Genomic DNA, 15,426 nt, shown 5'->3' on the forward strand with positions numbered 1-15,426 from the left:
TTGACTATTTTCTTGGTTGATCTTGGAAATAGTGAGAAATAAATATTACATAATCAAGAACCCAAAACGACACCTTCAAATGTCTTCTTTTGTCAGCCAATAGTGATTATTAAAATAATTATAGGGAAAATGCAGCAAATCTTAACATTTGAGGAGTTGGTATCACTTTTTTTTTTTTTTTTTTTTGGCTTGAAAATCAATTTCAGTGATAATCAAAAATAGTTTACAATGAATTTTCAGTAAATTGACAAATCAACTTTACTTATATATATTTTTAAGTGGTTTAATCTTTTCAATCATATTTAAAAGCCCTTCATATGTTTTGTATGAAAAATCTGTAAAGTAACTAGTAAGAAGTAAAAAGTAGAATATTTCTCCCTGAATTGTAGTTAAGTAAAAGTGTGAAGTGGCATGAAAAGAAAATACTCAAGTCAGAGAAGTTCCTCAGATTTGTACTTCAGTAAATGGACTTAGTTACTTTTCATCTCTTTGCCTGTTATTAAGAAGTATTTTATGTCACATAACATACATCCAGAGTCATAAAGAACTATCTTCAGAGAAAACAACAGCAAAGAATCCTGTAAAAGATGGTCTGGCCCCCACAGAGCTCTGACCTCAACATCATGGAGTCAGTCTGAGATTACATGAAGAGAAAGAGACACCAGGCTGTTTTAAAGGCAAAGTGTGGTCACTGTAAATATTATTCAGTTAATAGTTTGTCATTTTTCAAGCAAAAATGTCAAACATTTGCAGGTGTTATATACAAAATGTTTGGTATGTGATAGTACAAGAAATATTTGAGTTTTGGGCAAATGGATGGACAAAACAAAAAAGCAGGTGAGATAAATATTCAATATATTCAATTTTGTAACTGAAATGTAAGCGTTTTTATACCTGAGGACACCTGGTTGAATCCTTTTTTAGACTTTTCAGGGCCCACAGATACCCATAAGTATTTGCAGCTTCTGGCCATATACTCTTTGTTTTTATTTTCATGACATAAATGCATACAACAAACATTATTGGCAAAGATCCCTTGAATTCGGTTGATAAAAAGGTTGTGGCTAGTATATGTACTGAGTAGGACTTTTTACTGCTGAAATCACAAGCTGTTTAAAAATTACCATGGACACGTAATTGTGGCCTTTCTGCACTGTCACTTCCTTTTAAAATCATCCACATTAATTCACTCATTAATAGCCAAGTGAAACCACTGAGGATTGGCCCAGCTGATTAAAAAAAAAGTAGTTCTGAAATTAAAACATGCTGTAGAGGCAATAAACCAAACACGAGTCTCTTAAAAATAAGTCTTTATTTTGTTAAACAAAGGACTGAAGATAGTAGTTACTCTGCTGGACTGAAAATAGTTTAAGGGATCTTTCGATTGTTGTTTATAAATACCACCTCCACAAAGTATAAATACATCTATAATCCCTCCTTTACACATTTAAGCAGTATTTCTATTAAAGGTTTCAGCATGACACTTAAAATTCTGGTAAATTCCAACAACACAGTCACAGACGCACACAAAGGCTTTAACTGATGTACATGCTAAAAGTGATTGCTTCATAACATTACCACAATAAGTCAGAGATTTTTAAAAAAAAATATGGCACAGATATTTACATATTTTTGAGTAGAGCATGTACCCACGGATATTTTTTCTATTTAGGTGCCTTGTTGAAAAGCATTGTCCTTAAACAATTGAGGCTCAGATTTTTCTGTGTAACCAAAATGTATATATAAGAGTCTCACAGGGCATCTACACTATTAAAAACAAACATTAAAATGTGTGAAATTCAGTTGGTGAGCGCTAAGGGTCAGTGACTACACAAAACAGGCACATTCAATTCAATTTGTCACATATCTAAAAACTTCTGTAAAATCTACTTCTGTCAGAGAGAGGAAACCCTTCAAAGTTATCTCTTTAAATACAGGAACAATCATGGCGATAACTGAATCAAAACTCATGTTACAAATACGTGACCCAGTGCTATATGTGACAGCGTGGCAGGTTGAGTGGTAGCTTTTTTCTTTTTTTTTTTTTTTTGATTGATAGACATAAAAGCTTATTCATAAGTTACTCAATAGAAAATTTTAAACACAAAATAGCACAGCTATAGGTCCATGGTGTTTCAGCATCTCAGAGTCACAGTGATGAGTCATCAAAGTCTGAATTTAAAAAATGTCTGAACAATATAAAATTATTTCAGCCGTTGGCAAGAAGTGACACTTCCCAGCATCATCGGACCATCAACATTAGTGGTTCATACATGAGAATATTGATAACTGGTCAAGTTCTCGCTGGTAATGATCTCCTTCCAAAGACTAATCATGGAGAATGTTTTCTCAATTAATAAAGACTGACTAAGGTTGGTAGGCAGTCTGATACGAGTGTCTGAGAGTCTGTTTGAGGCTTTTGCAAATTTGTTGGATGCTGGGGTTGATGTGGGTGGCACGTTTCCTTACTCCATGTCATCCTCATCAAAAATAGGTGGCTCAAAACTACACACTTCCTCGTAGGTCAATCCTGCAAGAAAAGAGAAATGAGAAAATGATAGGAAATTTGAACATCAGAGTTATAGAGCATATCAGAGTTCCTCTACTGTCCTTAGGCAATGTATTTTTTAGAATGGGAGGACATACGTTTCCACTCTTCAATCTCCAGTTCGCGGCTCTCAAAGCTCTGGTCGTATGGCTCTGCCTCGGGCTCATCGTCTGGGTCGTGATACTGAGCAAAGTATGGGTGGGCCAGAGCCTCGGCTGCAGTTATCCGCTTGTCTGTGTCCAGAACCAGCATTTTCTCCAAAAGGTCCACAGCTTAAAGACATGTGAACAGAACTGAATCTCAAACAGAGTCTGGGATTCATTAAAAACCCTAGTGTCCGGTCATGTGGAGTTCTAACGGCAGGTTTTATTTTAAACTATTTTAAGGGGGGGGGGGATAAATAATTGATTGCACCACAACACAGCTCAGCCGATGTTGAGCAAAGCCTGTGTTTTCTGTTATTACCTTGTGGGTTGGCACCAATGAACACATCAGCAAAGTTCCTCTTGGGCATCTGTGGCAAGGAGCTGATGTAGTTCCTGGCCTGGGAAAATACATAGTGAGTCAAATGTCAGTTCCCACCAGCAGCAACATGTCACCCATATTCAGCATTGCCTGTTTCATAATGCTCATGTTATTTCATGCTACCGATTCTATTCAACGTAGTCACCTGCATCAAATTATTACCAGTCAGTTATGACATTCTATCTGCAGCTGTGACTGTACTGTATCCCATAGCCCTGTTTGTGTGTTAATACTACACCAAGAGACTATATCATGGTCTTAAAGTTCAAGTCTTTTGCAGGACATTTGCTCATCAGTTTCACCCCTAAAGCGTCAGTGCTGAGACACCTGAAGTTCCAGGTGAAGTTTTTAGATCTGTTTAGGGTTTCTCACCGCCTGGAGAGACGCGAGCAGTAAAAAATTCACACACAGCTGCTGCTGCTGATGGCCACATATGTAGCTTGCAGCAAAAAAGTGATTGGCAGCGCTGATGTGTTGCCTAGCAACAGCGAGATGTCTTAGGGTGATCGAAAGAGGAGCTGCAGAGGGGAAAACACTGTAGTGTGGCTCTGTTTTTTAAGAGTCCGGTTTTAACAGTTACACCATGATTTTTGGTGTCTATTATGACACAACTACAAATTAAAATTTCTTCAGAGAAAATAAAAGCCCAAAGTATCCTGTGAAAGAAAAGAAAAAAGACCATGCTGCTGTTCTTGTCTCCTGTGTGAGTGAGGACTCAACACTAATGACAAAAACAGACATTTGTTTTACTCTAAGTGTGAGAGAAAAGTTTAGTCTGACTATTATTCTATCGTATGGAATGAAAAAAGAACACAAATCACACAACCCCATACTGAAAGTTTCAAGACGTGCGCAACAAAACTTTAACACAGACAATACTGTTAGTAACTTCTGATACCAAACAAATACTATGATTAAACTGGAAAACCAAAATCTTAAATCCCTGCTGGTGACTCTGGCCATGCTGCTCCTTACACCTCATTTAACATAGTAGTTCCTGAAGTCCAATAACACTTTGTTTGCTTTATTTGTTAATTAAAAATAAGTAATAATCAATCCATATTATAGATTGTATATGGACACATATTAAACACTGTCAGCAGTTTGGGGTAACACTTGACATAAAAGAGCTAAAAGCTGTGTAGCTTTAAAAACATAACGAAAACGGAAGAGCGCATTACAGCAGGTCCGACTGTTGTCCCACCCTGGTCGGCTGTCTGGCCTACAGAAAGCAACTGTGGATGCTGCTCACCTCATGGCTGGGCATCCTGCTTATTAGAGATGCCGGGGGCGTTCCTGTCAGACGCATTATCTGCTGAAGCTGGTTTATATCTACGAAGCTTGTGTCAAGGGGAGCATAGCGACAGAGCAGAGTTGGTTAAGAAGCCGCTTCTCAACCTAACACTGTGTGGTTAAGATGCACTACAATGTTATGTTGAAAAGCAAACTTCAAGCTTGGAAGCAAAAATGTCACCCAAGGGTTAAGAGGAGGGGTTGTCAGATTTAGAGGGAAGAAACAACACAGTACTTTGCATTGGAATCAGTTAAATGAAAGCCAGCACTCGATCAATCAATCACCTGTGTCACAATGATCTCACAGCAAACACCATTTTATTCACTCAGTTAAAGAGGCAGAAAGCAAGTGTCAAGTCCACAAAGCTGAAGGATGGAAATCATGCTGTCAATTAGAAAGCAGCTCTACCAAACAGCAGAGGGGCGAGTTTAGAGCAGAAAACGGGTTAGAGAAAAACCTTGCATTACTTTGTGAACTCACAGACTCTGAAGATATTTTCATCAAGAGCTCGGGCCCTGGTGTTCCGACGAGCATCATGATTAGCTTCAACTGATCAATGTCTACAAGCACACGGTAAAGGAAGACCAGACACTGGACGAAGGGGAAGAACCTGTAATCTGACCTCCTCCTCACTTAAAAACCATGTTTGATATTCAGTTTTACTATATTTAATCCCTGTAGCAGACAGAGAAGAGCAGAGAAAGTACTTGAGCCTGTGGAAGCAGAGTAAATTTTATAATGTCACCTTAGACAGGAGAAGAGTGGAGGCAGTGAGCAGCCCAGTTGTACACCTACATAAAAGCACAGCCGTTAGTCTGAAAAGTATGGCAGTGGGAGAGAAAGATACACAATTCTAAGCACAGACACTGCAGATTGATAGGCCCATACAAAGGCTGGCAGTGGTGCAGGCAGAACGTGGACCTAAGCCAACGATGCATGCTGACAGTGTAGGAAGAGTTGAAGCACGCCAGTACAAACATTGCAGCAGAGGGTATGTGTCAAGCCAGAGGGAAGTGTGGAAACAGGTACTGTGTGTGTTTTATTTTTAATATAAAAAGGTGCCTGAAGGCAGCGTCATGTTGGAAGAGAGAAGCAGGTTTTCATAAGTGGACACAAAGAAGAAGCATTGAAAAACAGGTTCTGCTACTGTGCTGGCAAAAAAACACCATAAATCAGCACTTTCACTGCAAAGTCAATGTGCATTTAACCTGTTTGATTTGTTATGCAAACACTGTGTCAGAATCTGCCCAGCTGTGTGAGCTCTGTACATACTTTACTCTCAAATGAAAAGGATACGGTCAGTGCCAGGGAACAGAGTTCTTCCAGTGAGGAGTTCTGCCATTATACATCCCACTGACCAAATATCCACTGAAACACAGAAAGGCAGGGACACAAATATTAAGATTTGCTTGTTGTACAACTCTTCTATCATTATGTATAGATGCAGAGGGTCACTGAGGAAACCCAAAGGACTTTTTACCAATAAAATAGATATTAGTTAAAGTATACTGGTATCAGTATATATGTTAACCAATATTGAGAAGAAACATGCACAGAAATGCTAGAGACATGTTATTTTTCAACTGTAAAATGTCCTGTTCACTACAGTTTTTAGTTGCAATTGTAAAAATAAATAAATTAATTAATTAAATTAAGGGAACCATATCAAAAATGTTTGATTTAAAAAAAAAAATCAGCTGATACATCATGATCAGATTTCTTAAAATGTTAAATATCAATATCAGTGCGGGCGTCAAAAATTCTGCATCAGTCAGTCTATACCTGTCATGTTGTAATGCATCCAGTTCAACATGATCTCTGGGGCTCGATACCAGCGGGTGGCTACGTATCCAGTCATCTCATCATCAGTGTGCCGCGCCAAACCAAAGTCCAAAATCTGAGAGCAGTTTAATTGCCAAAAAAAGCAGTTGTTTGCAAAAATATTCACATTTGTTGGCAGATTTAGGATCAACTGATGTTTTAAATGAGAGCAGCAGTTCACTGACCTTCAGCTCACAGTCTTCATTTACTGCCAGGTTACTAGGTTTCAAATCCTGAGCAGAGGAAAGTCATGAATGTGAGTTAGTATAATTTAATTTTAAACAGACAGTACATCAGTAATCTTGCTCTGAAGGAATATTCTTACCTTTTATGAATAAAAACAGATCTGTCCCTTATTTGTTAAAATTAAGTGTTACATCATAAACAGCATGTAAAGTAAAGATCCTGTTTACGACTTCCCTTCCCTTCAGTGTTTGCACAAGCCTGACTCTGCCAAGTGAAATATGTCATAAACCCTGACAGACTCTCTCCTCCCTACCAATTGGGACAAAAGACAAAGTGGCATTTGTCAATCAAAATCAAACATGTCACTTACTCTATGAATGATGTCTGCTGAGTGGATATACTGCAGAGAGATGGGAGAGAACATGTGCATTAAATTACAACATCAGTTTAAAGATGTATTAATGCAAAAACTGTCAGAAGCACTGCAGTACAATGTCAAAATCATGATTTCGTCTGAGTTGATCATTAAAAGGACATTTAGATGAGAAGAACATTCTCATGCCTGTCAATTCAGTGTATGGACATACAGACAAGAGACATTAGCTTAGCTTAGCATAAAGAGTAGAAATGGGAAAAAGGAAGCATAAATCTATCCAAAGGTAAAAACACCTGCTTATAAGCACCTCTAAAGGTCACTAACTAACATATGATATCTCATTTGTTCAACCTGTACAACAAAATGTAAAAACTTCAAGTTGTGATTTTATGAGGTTGTTATGTGGTAGATCGTTTCTCGGCCAGGCACAGTGACTTTCTGTGGTCTGGTCACCACTGTGATGTTGCCAGACAACCAGCAGAGACTAGAGGGTCCTGTTCTTAAAATGTGGTTTTGCTAATTCAGGTGAACATACTGTTATCAGGCTAAATCAATCCTGTTTATCCTCACAGTAGCTGAGGCTTGAGTTATTATTCTGGATAAAGTTATCTTGATGAACACTGCGCTCTTATTTTGAAATAAAGGCAAAATGAGCAGTCTTGATACCATGATCAGGTTTCATATGACTGGCTGAGTGCTGAACGTATGATTGCAGGTGCATGGCGTAGGTGGAAGGAAGGAATCCTCCCAGCATGCACTGGGGCAAAAGATTCATTCATTTTTTGCATGTGTGTTTCTGCATTTTACTGCTATTATTTTGTTCTACATTGTGCCTCGCAATGTTGCCACTGTTTGCACACTTCAACACACACTTCACAATCAGTGTTTAGATATCACCAATGAATATGGTGAGACTGAACTAGTGACTTTTAAGTGAATATCAGAATCTTCTATAAAAAGAAACCTCTGAAAAAAGCAGCTTTAATTCCATGAAGCATTTTCAGCAAAGTGAGCTCTGCTGTTAATTGTTGAATAAGTTTTATCTCATTTTAACATTAGATTAAAAGATTAAAATGGGTCCATTAGTCTTTTAATAGTCAGAATCTTTTATTTGAGTTTATATGAGTTTTTGTTCAGAGTATCTTTGAAATGTATTAATTACACCAGGAGTGATTTTACAATATCCCACATGTTCTCATCTAAAATCATAATAATATCAACACTCTTATTAGAAATCTAAGGAAGTGTGCTATTTGTATCTGAAAATTAAGAACGTGTTGCTCTGACAACAGTCCCAGACGAAGAAAAAATGCATACTAATGTTAAAGCATCAACAATATAATGTGGATAACTTGCTTATTAACATGCAAAGAGCAGGGCCCATGACTATAGTCTTTATGCAAAGCTAAGGAGATAAAAGAAAGACATCAATCTTCCATTCTAACTCTCAGCAAGTGAAGGAATAAGCATATAAAATTTATATTCCTTTAATAACCTCACCTTTAAACCTCGGAGGATCTGGTATATGAGGAACTGCACATGATCATCTGTGAGCTTCTGACATTTCACTATGTTGTTAAGATCTGCCCCCATTAGGTGAGTCACAAGATACCTGCCAGTCAGAAAAGATGGACGTCACAGGTTAAACAGACACAAATATCAGAAGATACATCAATGTTTTCTCACTTCATTACAACCCAGGTGGATATGAATGAATATATTTGCACCTCCAACAAATGTTTCCAGATTTGTTTGCAGGCTAAAACTAATTTCCCACATGGCTATGTGAGCTAAACCGGTTTAGCTGCTACTTCTTTTCACTCTCACTTCCCTCCAGAGTCACCCAAACGCAGAGCCCTTCACAAATGGAATGTCATTTAACAACACACCCAGATAAATGGGCTTAATGGGATCGCATCAGTGCATAATTCAAATCTAATCCCAGAGCTGTTTAAAATGCCCAAACAGCACTTATGGAACAGGGCAAGAGCAGGGTGCTACTGTGGCAGTTTTGTAGCCAAAACACACAGAGCCATGTGCTGCTTCGTCAGTCTACTGCTCAACAAACACCCATTTCATGAATACTGTTCTATTCTCACAATTCACAGACAACGAGGCTTTAAAATAGCACCTGGTTTTGCTTGAACTTGTTCTCAGCAGCACACACAGGGACACAGACACTTTCCAAAGTTCACCCGCTTTGGAAAAAAGGGATATAAATAGTGACCTCTGTTTTCCTCTCCCCTATAGAAACAGGAGCACGGCTGGAGCTGTGAGGAGCCTTACTGCAGCGCAGTGACTCAGTCTGTATTTTTAGAGCTGAGGGGGAAACCACACTTAACAGCACCTGCATAACTGAGATTTTTCCTGGATATCACACTGCATGCATAACATTTATAATGTCCCAGCAGATGTGCAGATAAAGAGAGCCATATTTCCTTTTGACAACCTGTGACTCAGCATTTGTTTTTCTGTGTAGTGTAAGAGAGTTTCTTCATAGACACCACCCACTTATTCTCTCACCCTGTTTTTCCTTCCCTCAGGACTCTGGTCTATACAAAGTCTATGTGTGTGACCTTGTGCCGCTGTCAGTCCTCCATGATGATATGCTAATCAGGGAGGAGGGTGGGGCATCTTGAGAGGACAGCTCTCCACTTCAACAGCAGTCAATGCTACTAGAAGTACAAGGGAAAAGTTCAAGTATACTTCTATGTTCCAGCAGACTTATGCCACCACTCTGCAAAACTGCTGCACATTCACAGAGCACTACACCAGTTTAGTATTACACTTCTGATTTTACTTCATTAAAAATCAAAATAGACAAATCAGAACGAGAGTTATCAACTCTTTTTCTTCTAGGGACTAGGGTCTTTATTCTCCTTCCTTATAAAAACTTGCATTATCCATAATGTGTTATGCTAATAGGGCTAATGTAGCCTTGAGCCTCTGCCTTCAGGTAGAGATTAAGGAATTTATCTGACTTCACACAGCTCCCCCTGGAGCCACAAAAGGCTTTACACAACTTTTTATTTCTTAAATATGCAGTGGTACTCTCCAAGGCCTGTAAACAGAGTTTGACCTGCCTACTAATTCACAAAGATATCAGCTCTTACTGCAGTTCACTTTCCATGTCAGAAATGAAAAGGCCTTGTAGAAGTACTGAATGAGGGAGGCTGTTCTGGGAGTTGACGGAGGAAAGGAGTTGACGCAGGGAGTCAACTGAGGAAAACTCCACCACACTGCATCTCTCTGCTTTGGCTCCAGATGTCAGCATCAAAGAAGCCTTTTACACATGTGGCATTTAAATGCATCTTGGGTGATCTAACTGTGGACAGCTCTCGAAAAGAATCGCACCTGAAACACAACCTATTCTAAGTGGTCAGAGAAACTTGAGGCCACATACTGTATGTAGGGTGGCATGGATGCAGATTTTTGCACAGTATTTTTATGGCAGAAGACAAGCCATCTTGCCTGAAAAACACCATCTTTGCTAACATCAGAAATGTATATACTATTATGAAATGGTTGTCTGACTTTCGGACATTTGGGGTCGACGTCTGTCCATCTATGATTTACAGAGACGTACAACGTTTGTTGAAGCTTTTCTTACACTTAATGGTGAGTTACCCACCTGTCTCCTCTGTGGCTCTTCCGCTCCTATGTGCGGACGCATACACAGAGACACACGTAAAACAGAAGTGGCGAGAAAAAACGTAAATGATCTTTTAATTTTTTCATTTTTTTCCTTTGGGGTCATGTTAGTGGGGCGGGCCATCCTGCCAAGACAATGGTAGGTGAAACAATGAGGCTGTCATCTTCCAACTAAATTGAACATGAGACAACATGAATCAGGATTTGAGTGACTTATCACCTCAGCTTGGTTATCAACAAAAGACTCCCTTGCACAAGTGAGTACAATTAATTTGCATTTGCCAAATTACTTAGAGAAGGCTTTGAAATCCTTATTTAAGATGACATACCAAATAGCTACCACATATCCACCTCTGTAGTTGTATGACCAAGCTCAGTTTAGCAGTCCTTGCAATTTTCCACAGTTAAAAATGAGCGCTGCTGTCGAGCCTCAAAACTAGAAGTTCCTGGGTTCTGGTCTTAGGAGTCTACACTTCCTCCCTCTATTTGTGTGGGTTTCCTCCCACACTAAATGACATGCATGTTAGGTATTAGAATAATGCAGCCAATGTTCTTGCCTATGGCTTTAGATATGAAGTGGATCCCTGGGTGCAGCACTGCTCACTGCTCCAAAACAGTGAGCATGACTCAAATGTGGAGGATTCATTTTTCCATTCAGGAAAATATTAAGAATGAAATCAAAAATGCATGAGTGAAACAAATCTGGGTCAAAGTTTTCAGCTGAGGCATATTCTTATGTCGGGTGTCGACTGAAATCCCTCACTATTTGATTTTGAGACAAAGTGCTCGGTGTGCAGAGAGGAGGAAGAATCTGACATTCCACACACGACGGGGGAGGCAGCACGCACGTCCGAGGAATGAGTCACTGTCTCGTTGTCCACTTCCCATTTCTAACAACTTTCAACATCAACAAATAATAACTACCTGTTTGCCAGCAGTAAAGCAGCTACGACATTCGCCACAAAGCCAGAAACCAGGAAACATAGGGAAGGAAGCTGGTGGTGAAATAACTCTTGTAGCAGCCAGACAGCGAATACCTAACAGAGCAGACAGACTAATAAATGTTCCACTGTGTTTGGCCTGCTGGCCTGCCTCCAGGTGTTTCCCAGCCACAGCTAGGATTGTCTGCTGCTGAGAAACTAAAGGCTACATTTTTTAAAACACTGTTGTTAAATTGGTGTTGCTGAGGTGACACCCTGACCCCAACCCAAAGTGCACAGAGAGGGGAAACTTGGGATTAAAGTAGCAATTTTAAACAAACACAGTTGACTTACACATCAGTAAACTCCTTCAGAGAAGTAGCCGGGGTGAAGACATCTAGGAGGCCAATCACCTGCAAAAATATGAAAACCATTGTCAGGTTAACATGGACAGCAACTAAAATCAATGTGTTTACATAAAACTTTTTTTATGTAAACACATTGTGAGGCTTTGTTTAACCAGACACAATCAACTTAGTTTGTTATGCCTGTTTACCATCAGACAAAACAAAAGGAAGAGAAACAAGTCGACTCACATTTTCATGTTTCATGTGCTTAAGCAACCGCAGCTCTCTGTAAGTTCTCTTGGCATGGATGATGGACTGAAACGGCCGAGAGAGCTTCTTCACAGCAACCTTCAAACCACTCTTCATATCATATGCAGAACTGTTAAAAAAAGTGGGCAAAGGTGTAAGCTTAAAACTCATCAATTATCACTCTCAGTACTCACACACCATTTGTCTCTCTGCATGAACTGATTTAAAAGAATGAAATCTGACAAATATGCACTGGACAGTTTAAACTAAATATGAACTTTAGAAAAGCAAGCTGGTCATTTTTAGGCAGATGAGAAAAACTGTTTCATATGGCTCAGAATGGGCTGAGTTTGCTCTCAAAACCAAATTAGGTGCAGTAAGAGCTGCTGAAGGCGGAGGAAAAAAAAGGGCGACATCAGCAGAAAATGTCATCTCTCAGCAGACTGGGAGCAGCCCTCCCTGCCTGCAGTTTGTACTGCACTCTGAATGCCAACTGTCTCTCACCCAAGCTCAACACTTCCTCCTGCTCAGCTCATCCAACCGTAGTCATCACCGGTGGACAGCTACCTGTGATTGCAACTGGGACTCAGACTGTGACTGGGGAAACAGTGATATCCTGAGTTCCTGAAGCTAAGATCTACATTGATATATTAATACAATTGTGGGCGTATGTGTGTCAAACCAAGCAGAAATACGATCTGTAATTCCACAATAACCTAATAATAAAAAAAAGCAACAAATGTGTATCACACAGAGAGAAAAAGTGAGTACTGCTCGACCTGAAAAACAGAAGTTAATTATCAAAGTAGAAAGAGGATCTTCCTAAAGTGAAATAAAATATGACGCTGCAGAGACATTTTCTGCAGTGATGCTGCCCCACACTTATATTTTGACAACTGAATATGGTTAACATTGGGGCTCAGTGGGTGAAGCAGGTCCTCCATTAATTGCAGTTTTAACAGTTAAGTACCTGACTCCCCCTGTCCACATGTCAGTGACAGTGAACCCCATATTGCTTCTAACAGTTAGGCCTTGTTGCCATCACTGTGTGTGAGTGTGAAAAACAGATAGATAAAATAAAAATGCCATGAATAAAAGCAATTTATAAATGCAGTCCATTCACCAAAAATGGTGTTGTATGGTAATTTCTAATGACAACTTAATTATTAACAGTATTATTGTACAGGACAGGATGTACAGGACAATCGTCAGGTGTACAACACCAATATAGACTGTGCCCTTCAAGCATAAAATAAATGGTCAGAGATTCACAATAAACTTGAGGCAGAGTCCATCATGTAAACACTGACAATATAAGCCAGTGGGCTGTTTGGGAAAAAAAAAAAAACAATCACACTGGTGAGCAGCCAGTAATCTGACCAGCAACAGATTATCCTATTGCCCAGCAACAGCACAGCTGTCCACTTCCATTTGCAAAACAAACATCTGCCCACTAAATCGAGTGCACTGCTGACAATGTTATGTCCTAGATAGTATCAGCACAACCTATTTAATCTACACACCAATGGAAAGTGTCCATACTGTGAAAGCTCACCCTCTTGCCACCAAGCAGCATTAAGGAAATACACCTCACTGCTAAGGTTTTCCAATAAGAAGCACAAATCAACAGGCAAGACCTTATCGCCACTTTATGCAAACACCTGTGCTGCAGATTTGTTTATCTTTGCTGAAGCATTCACTGCAGAGTTCCCTAAAAGATGAACAGTCATCAAAATCCTTTAATTACGACATGATATTGACCATTTGACTTGATATGTATGACCAAACGTTTGCCTTTTCCTGTATTACAGTTTCATCATACACAACTGTAACAATGATTTTCATAAAGACTAATCTAACAAATTAATTTAAAAATTAATGTTTATTATTCAGTCTGTACAATATGAGAAAATTAATCACAAACTGAGAGATAATCAGTTATCACTTATGAAGAAAGAAAAACAGCAAATCCTCACATTTAAGAGGCTTAAACAAGTCATTTCTCCTCGCGTAATTACAATCAATAATCAGTATTGTTTACAATCAATTTCTGTCAATTTACTAATTGATTAATCGACTCATCATTTTATTACATGTCTGAATTTCTTTAACTGTTCTACATTAGAATAGTTACCAACATCACATCACATCATCAAACATCTTGTCAACTTTACTAATAATTATTGAGACTACAGCTGAAATGATAAGTTGACTGACTGAAAAATAACAGACAGGAATTAAGAAAATCGATGAATTGTTTCAGACATTTCACAAAATCACTTTCAACTCAGTGAAACTGAACAATGATTAATCAACAATGAAAATTACTGGTTAGTTGCAGCACTGCGCATATCTTCAATACCAAGGGAGCAAGCACTGCAACAAACTACAGAAGATATATAGGTTGTATTACCAGATCACACAGTCTATGGTGGTGAGTCAAACACAGATTTGCTCTCCTGATTCTTCCAAAACACATGAGCAACAGCCAACAATATCTGTTCACCTCATCATGACTTACTCGGGTTACATCACCTGTTGGTGGGAGTTTGCAGTGATAATGTAAATTAGAGGACACTAAAGAAGCCCCTGGAAACATTATGTGCAGCTGCAGTGTGTAAGTAAACAGAAATATTGATTCATGAGTCAGTTTTGTGATTGTAACTTGCCAACTGATCAGATGAAGACTCACATACTTTTTCAACAGTTAAACGTTATTGCAACTAAGCAGTTTCCTGTCCCGTGGCTTGTGTGGACACATATGAAGTTAGAAAAGTTAATTACATGTTTTACAGGTGGATAATATGCATTAGATAAGAAGTCCACAGGATTTCTTGTTGAAAGATATATCGTGGCTCCACCTTGCTAGCCAACAATCAGGGCGAGCTAACCTAACTTTAGCATCTGCAGCGCAGGCCTCGTCTAAATGAATGGAGGTTAAGTTGGGTGACCAGGCTACAACACACATACACAAACTTAACAGGAAAAAGTGATTTACCACACGGATCCGTAGGCGCCAGAGCCCACCGGGGACAGGCTTTGGTACCGTTCCGGGACTTCCCATATCGTCTTGTTGACCTCCTGACGATAAAACACGGGTCTCTCTTTCTGCGACATTCCTGCAGAACCAACTGCTGCCGACCACCGACTGCACTTTTCTGCGCTCACCGAGGTGGGTCCTCCGAGCCAGAGTTTAACTTTCCCCCAAGTTACGAAAAGAGGAACAAAATGAAACGCTTCTCGCCGCCAGAGAACTTTATATGCTCTAAAGTTACGAGGTTGCCTTCTTGCTAAATGTTGCAGAATCACCGTCTGCTGCCTGCACGTTTTCAGACCTTCACGCTGTTCGCTCTGCTCTCCGCTGGTCGATTTCAGACACCTCCGAGATTTCACCCCGCTTGCAACACAACAGAAAGTCTCGCGAGAAAACAAAACTTAGGACAGCCGAGCCGACGAGACGACGGAAACTGTGACCCGGAAATAACAAAGAAAAGCGACACCTTCTCAAC

The 15,426-nt window shown here is 39.4% G+C and overlaps 1 protein-coding gene across 2 annotated transcripts; it reads right to left on the bottom strand.

The window, feature by feature from the left end:
- Positions 1-1,293: 1,293 nt before the first annotated feature.
- On the bottom strand, positions 1,294-15,322 carry mapk14a (mitogen-activated protein kinase 14a). 2 transcript variants are annotated; one of them, XM_018665968.2, is made up of 12 exons: positions 14,916-15,322; positions 11,918-12,047; positions 11,676-11,734; positions 8,251-8,362; positions 6,745-6,774; positions 6,374-6,421; positions 6,150-6,264; positions 5,664-5,735; positions 4,326-4,405; positions 3,014-3,092; positions 2,647-2,820; positions 1,294-2,530 (listed from the first exon to the last, which is right to left on the bottom strand). In XM_018665968.2, exons 1-12 carry the CDS (start codon positions 15,032-15,034, stop codon positions 2,466-2,468), a joined length of 1,083 nt encoding a protein of 360 aa, XP_018521484.1. In that variant the 5' UTR covers positions 15,035-15,322; the 3' UTR covers positions 1,294-2,465. The 2 variants fall into 2 exon arrangements, with proteins under 2 accessions (XP_018521484.1, XP_018521483.1); XM_018665967.2 differs by lacking the exon at positions 4,326-4,405 and adding an exon at positions 4,848-4,927 and having other exon boundaries at positions 14,916-15,321.
- Positions 15,323-15,426: the final 104 nt, after the last annotated feature.

The sequence above is a fragment of the Lates calcarifer genome, linkage group LG6 (genome assembly GCF_001640805.2).
Source record: "Lates calcarifer isolate ASB-BC8 linkage group LG6, TLL_Latcal_v3, whole genome shotgun sequence".
Taxonomy (NCBI): domain Eukaryota; kingdom Metazoa; phylum Chordata; class Actinopteri; family Centropomidae; genus Lates; species Lates calcarifer.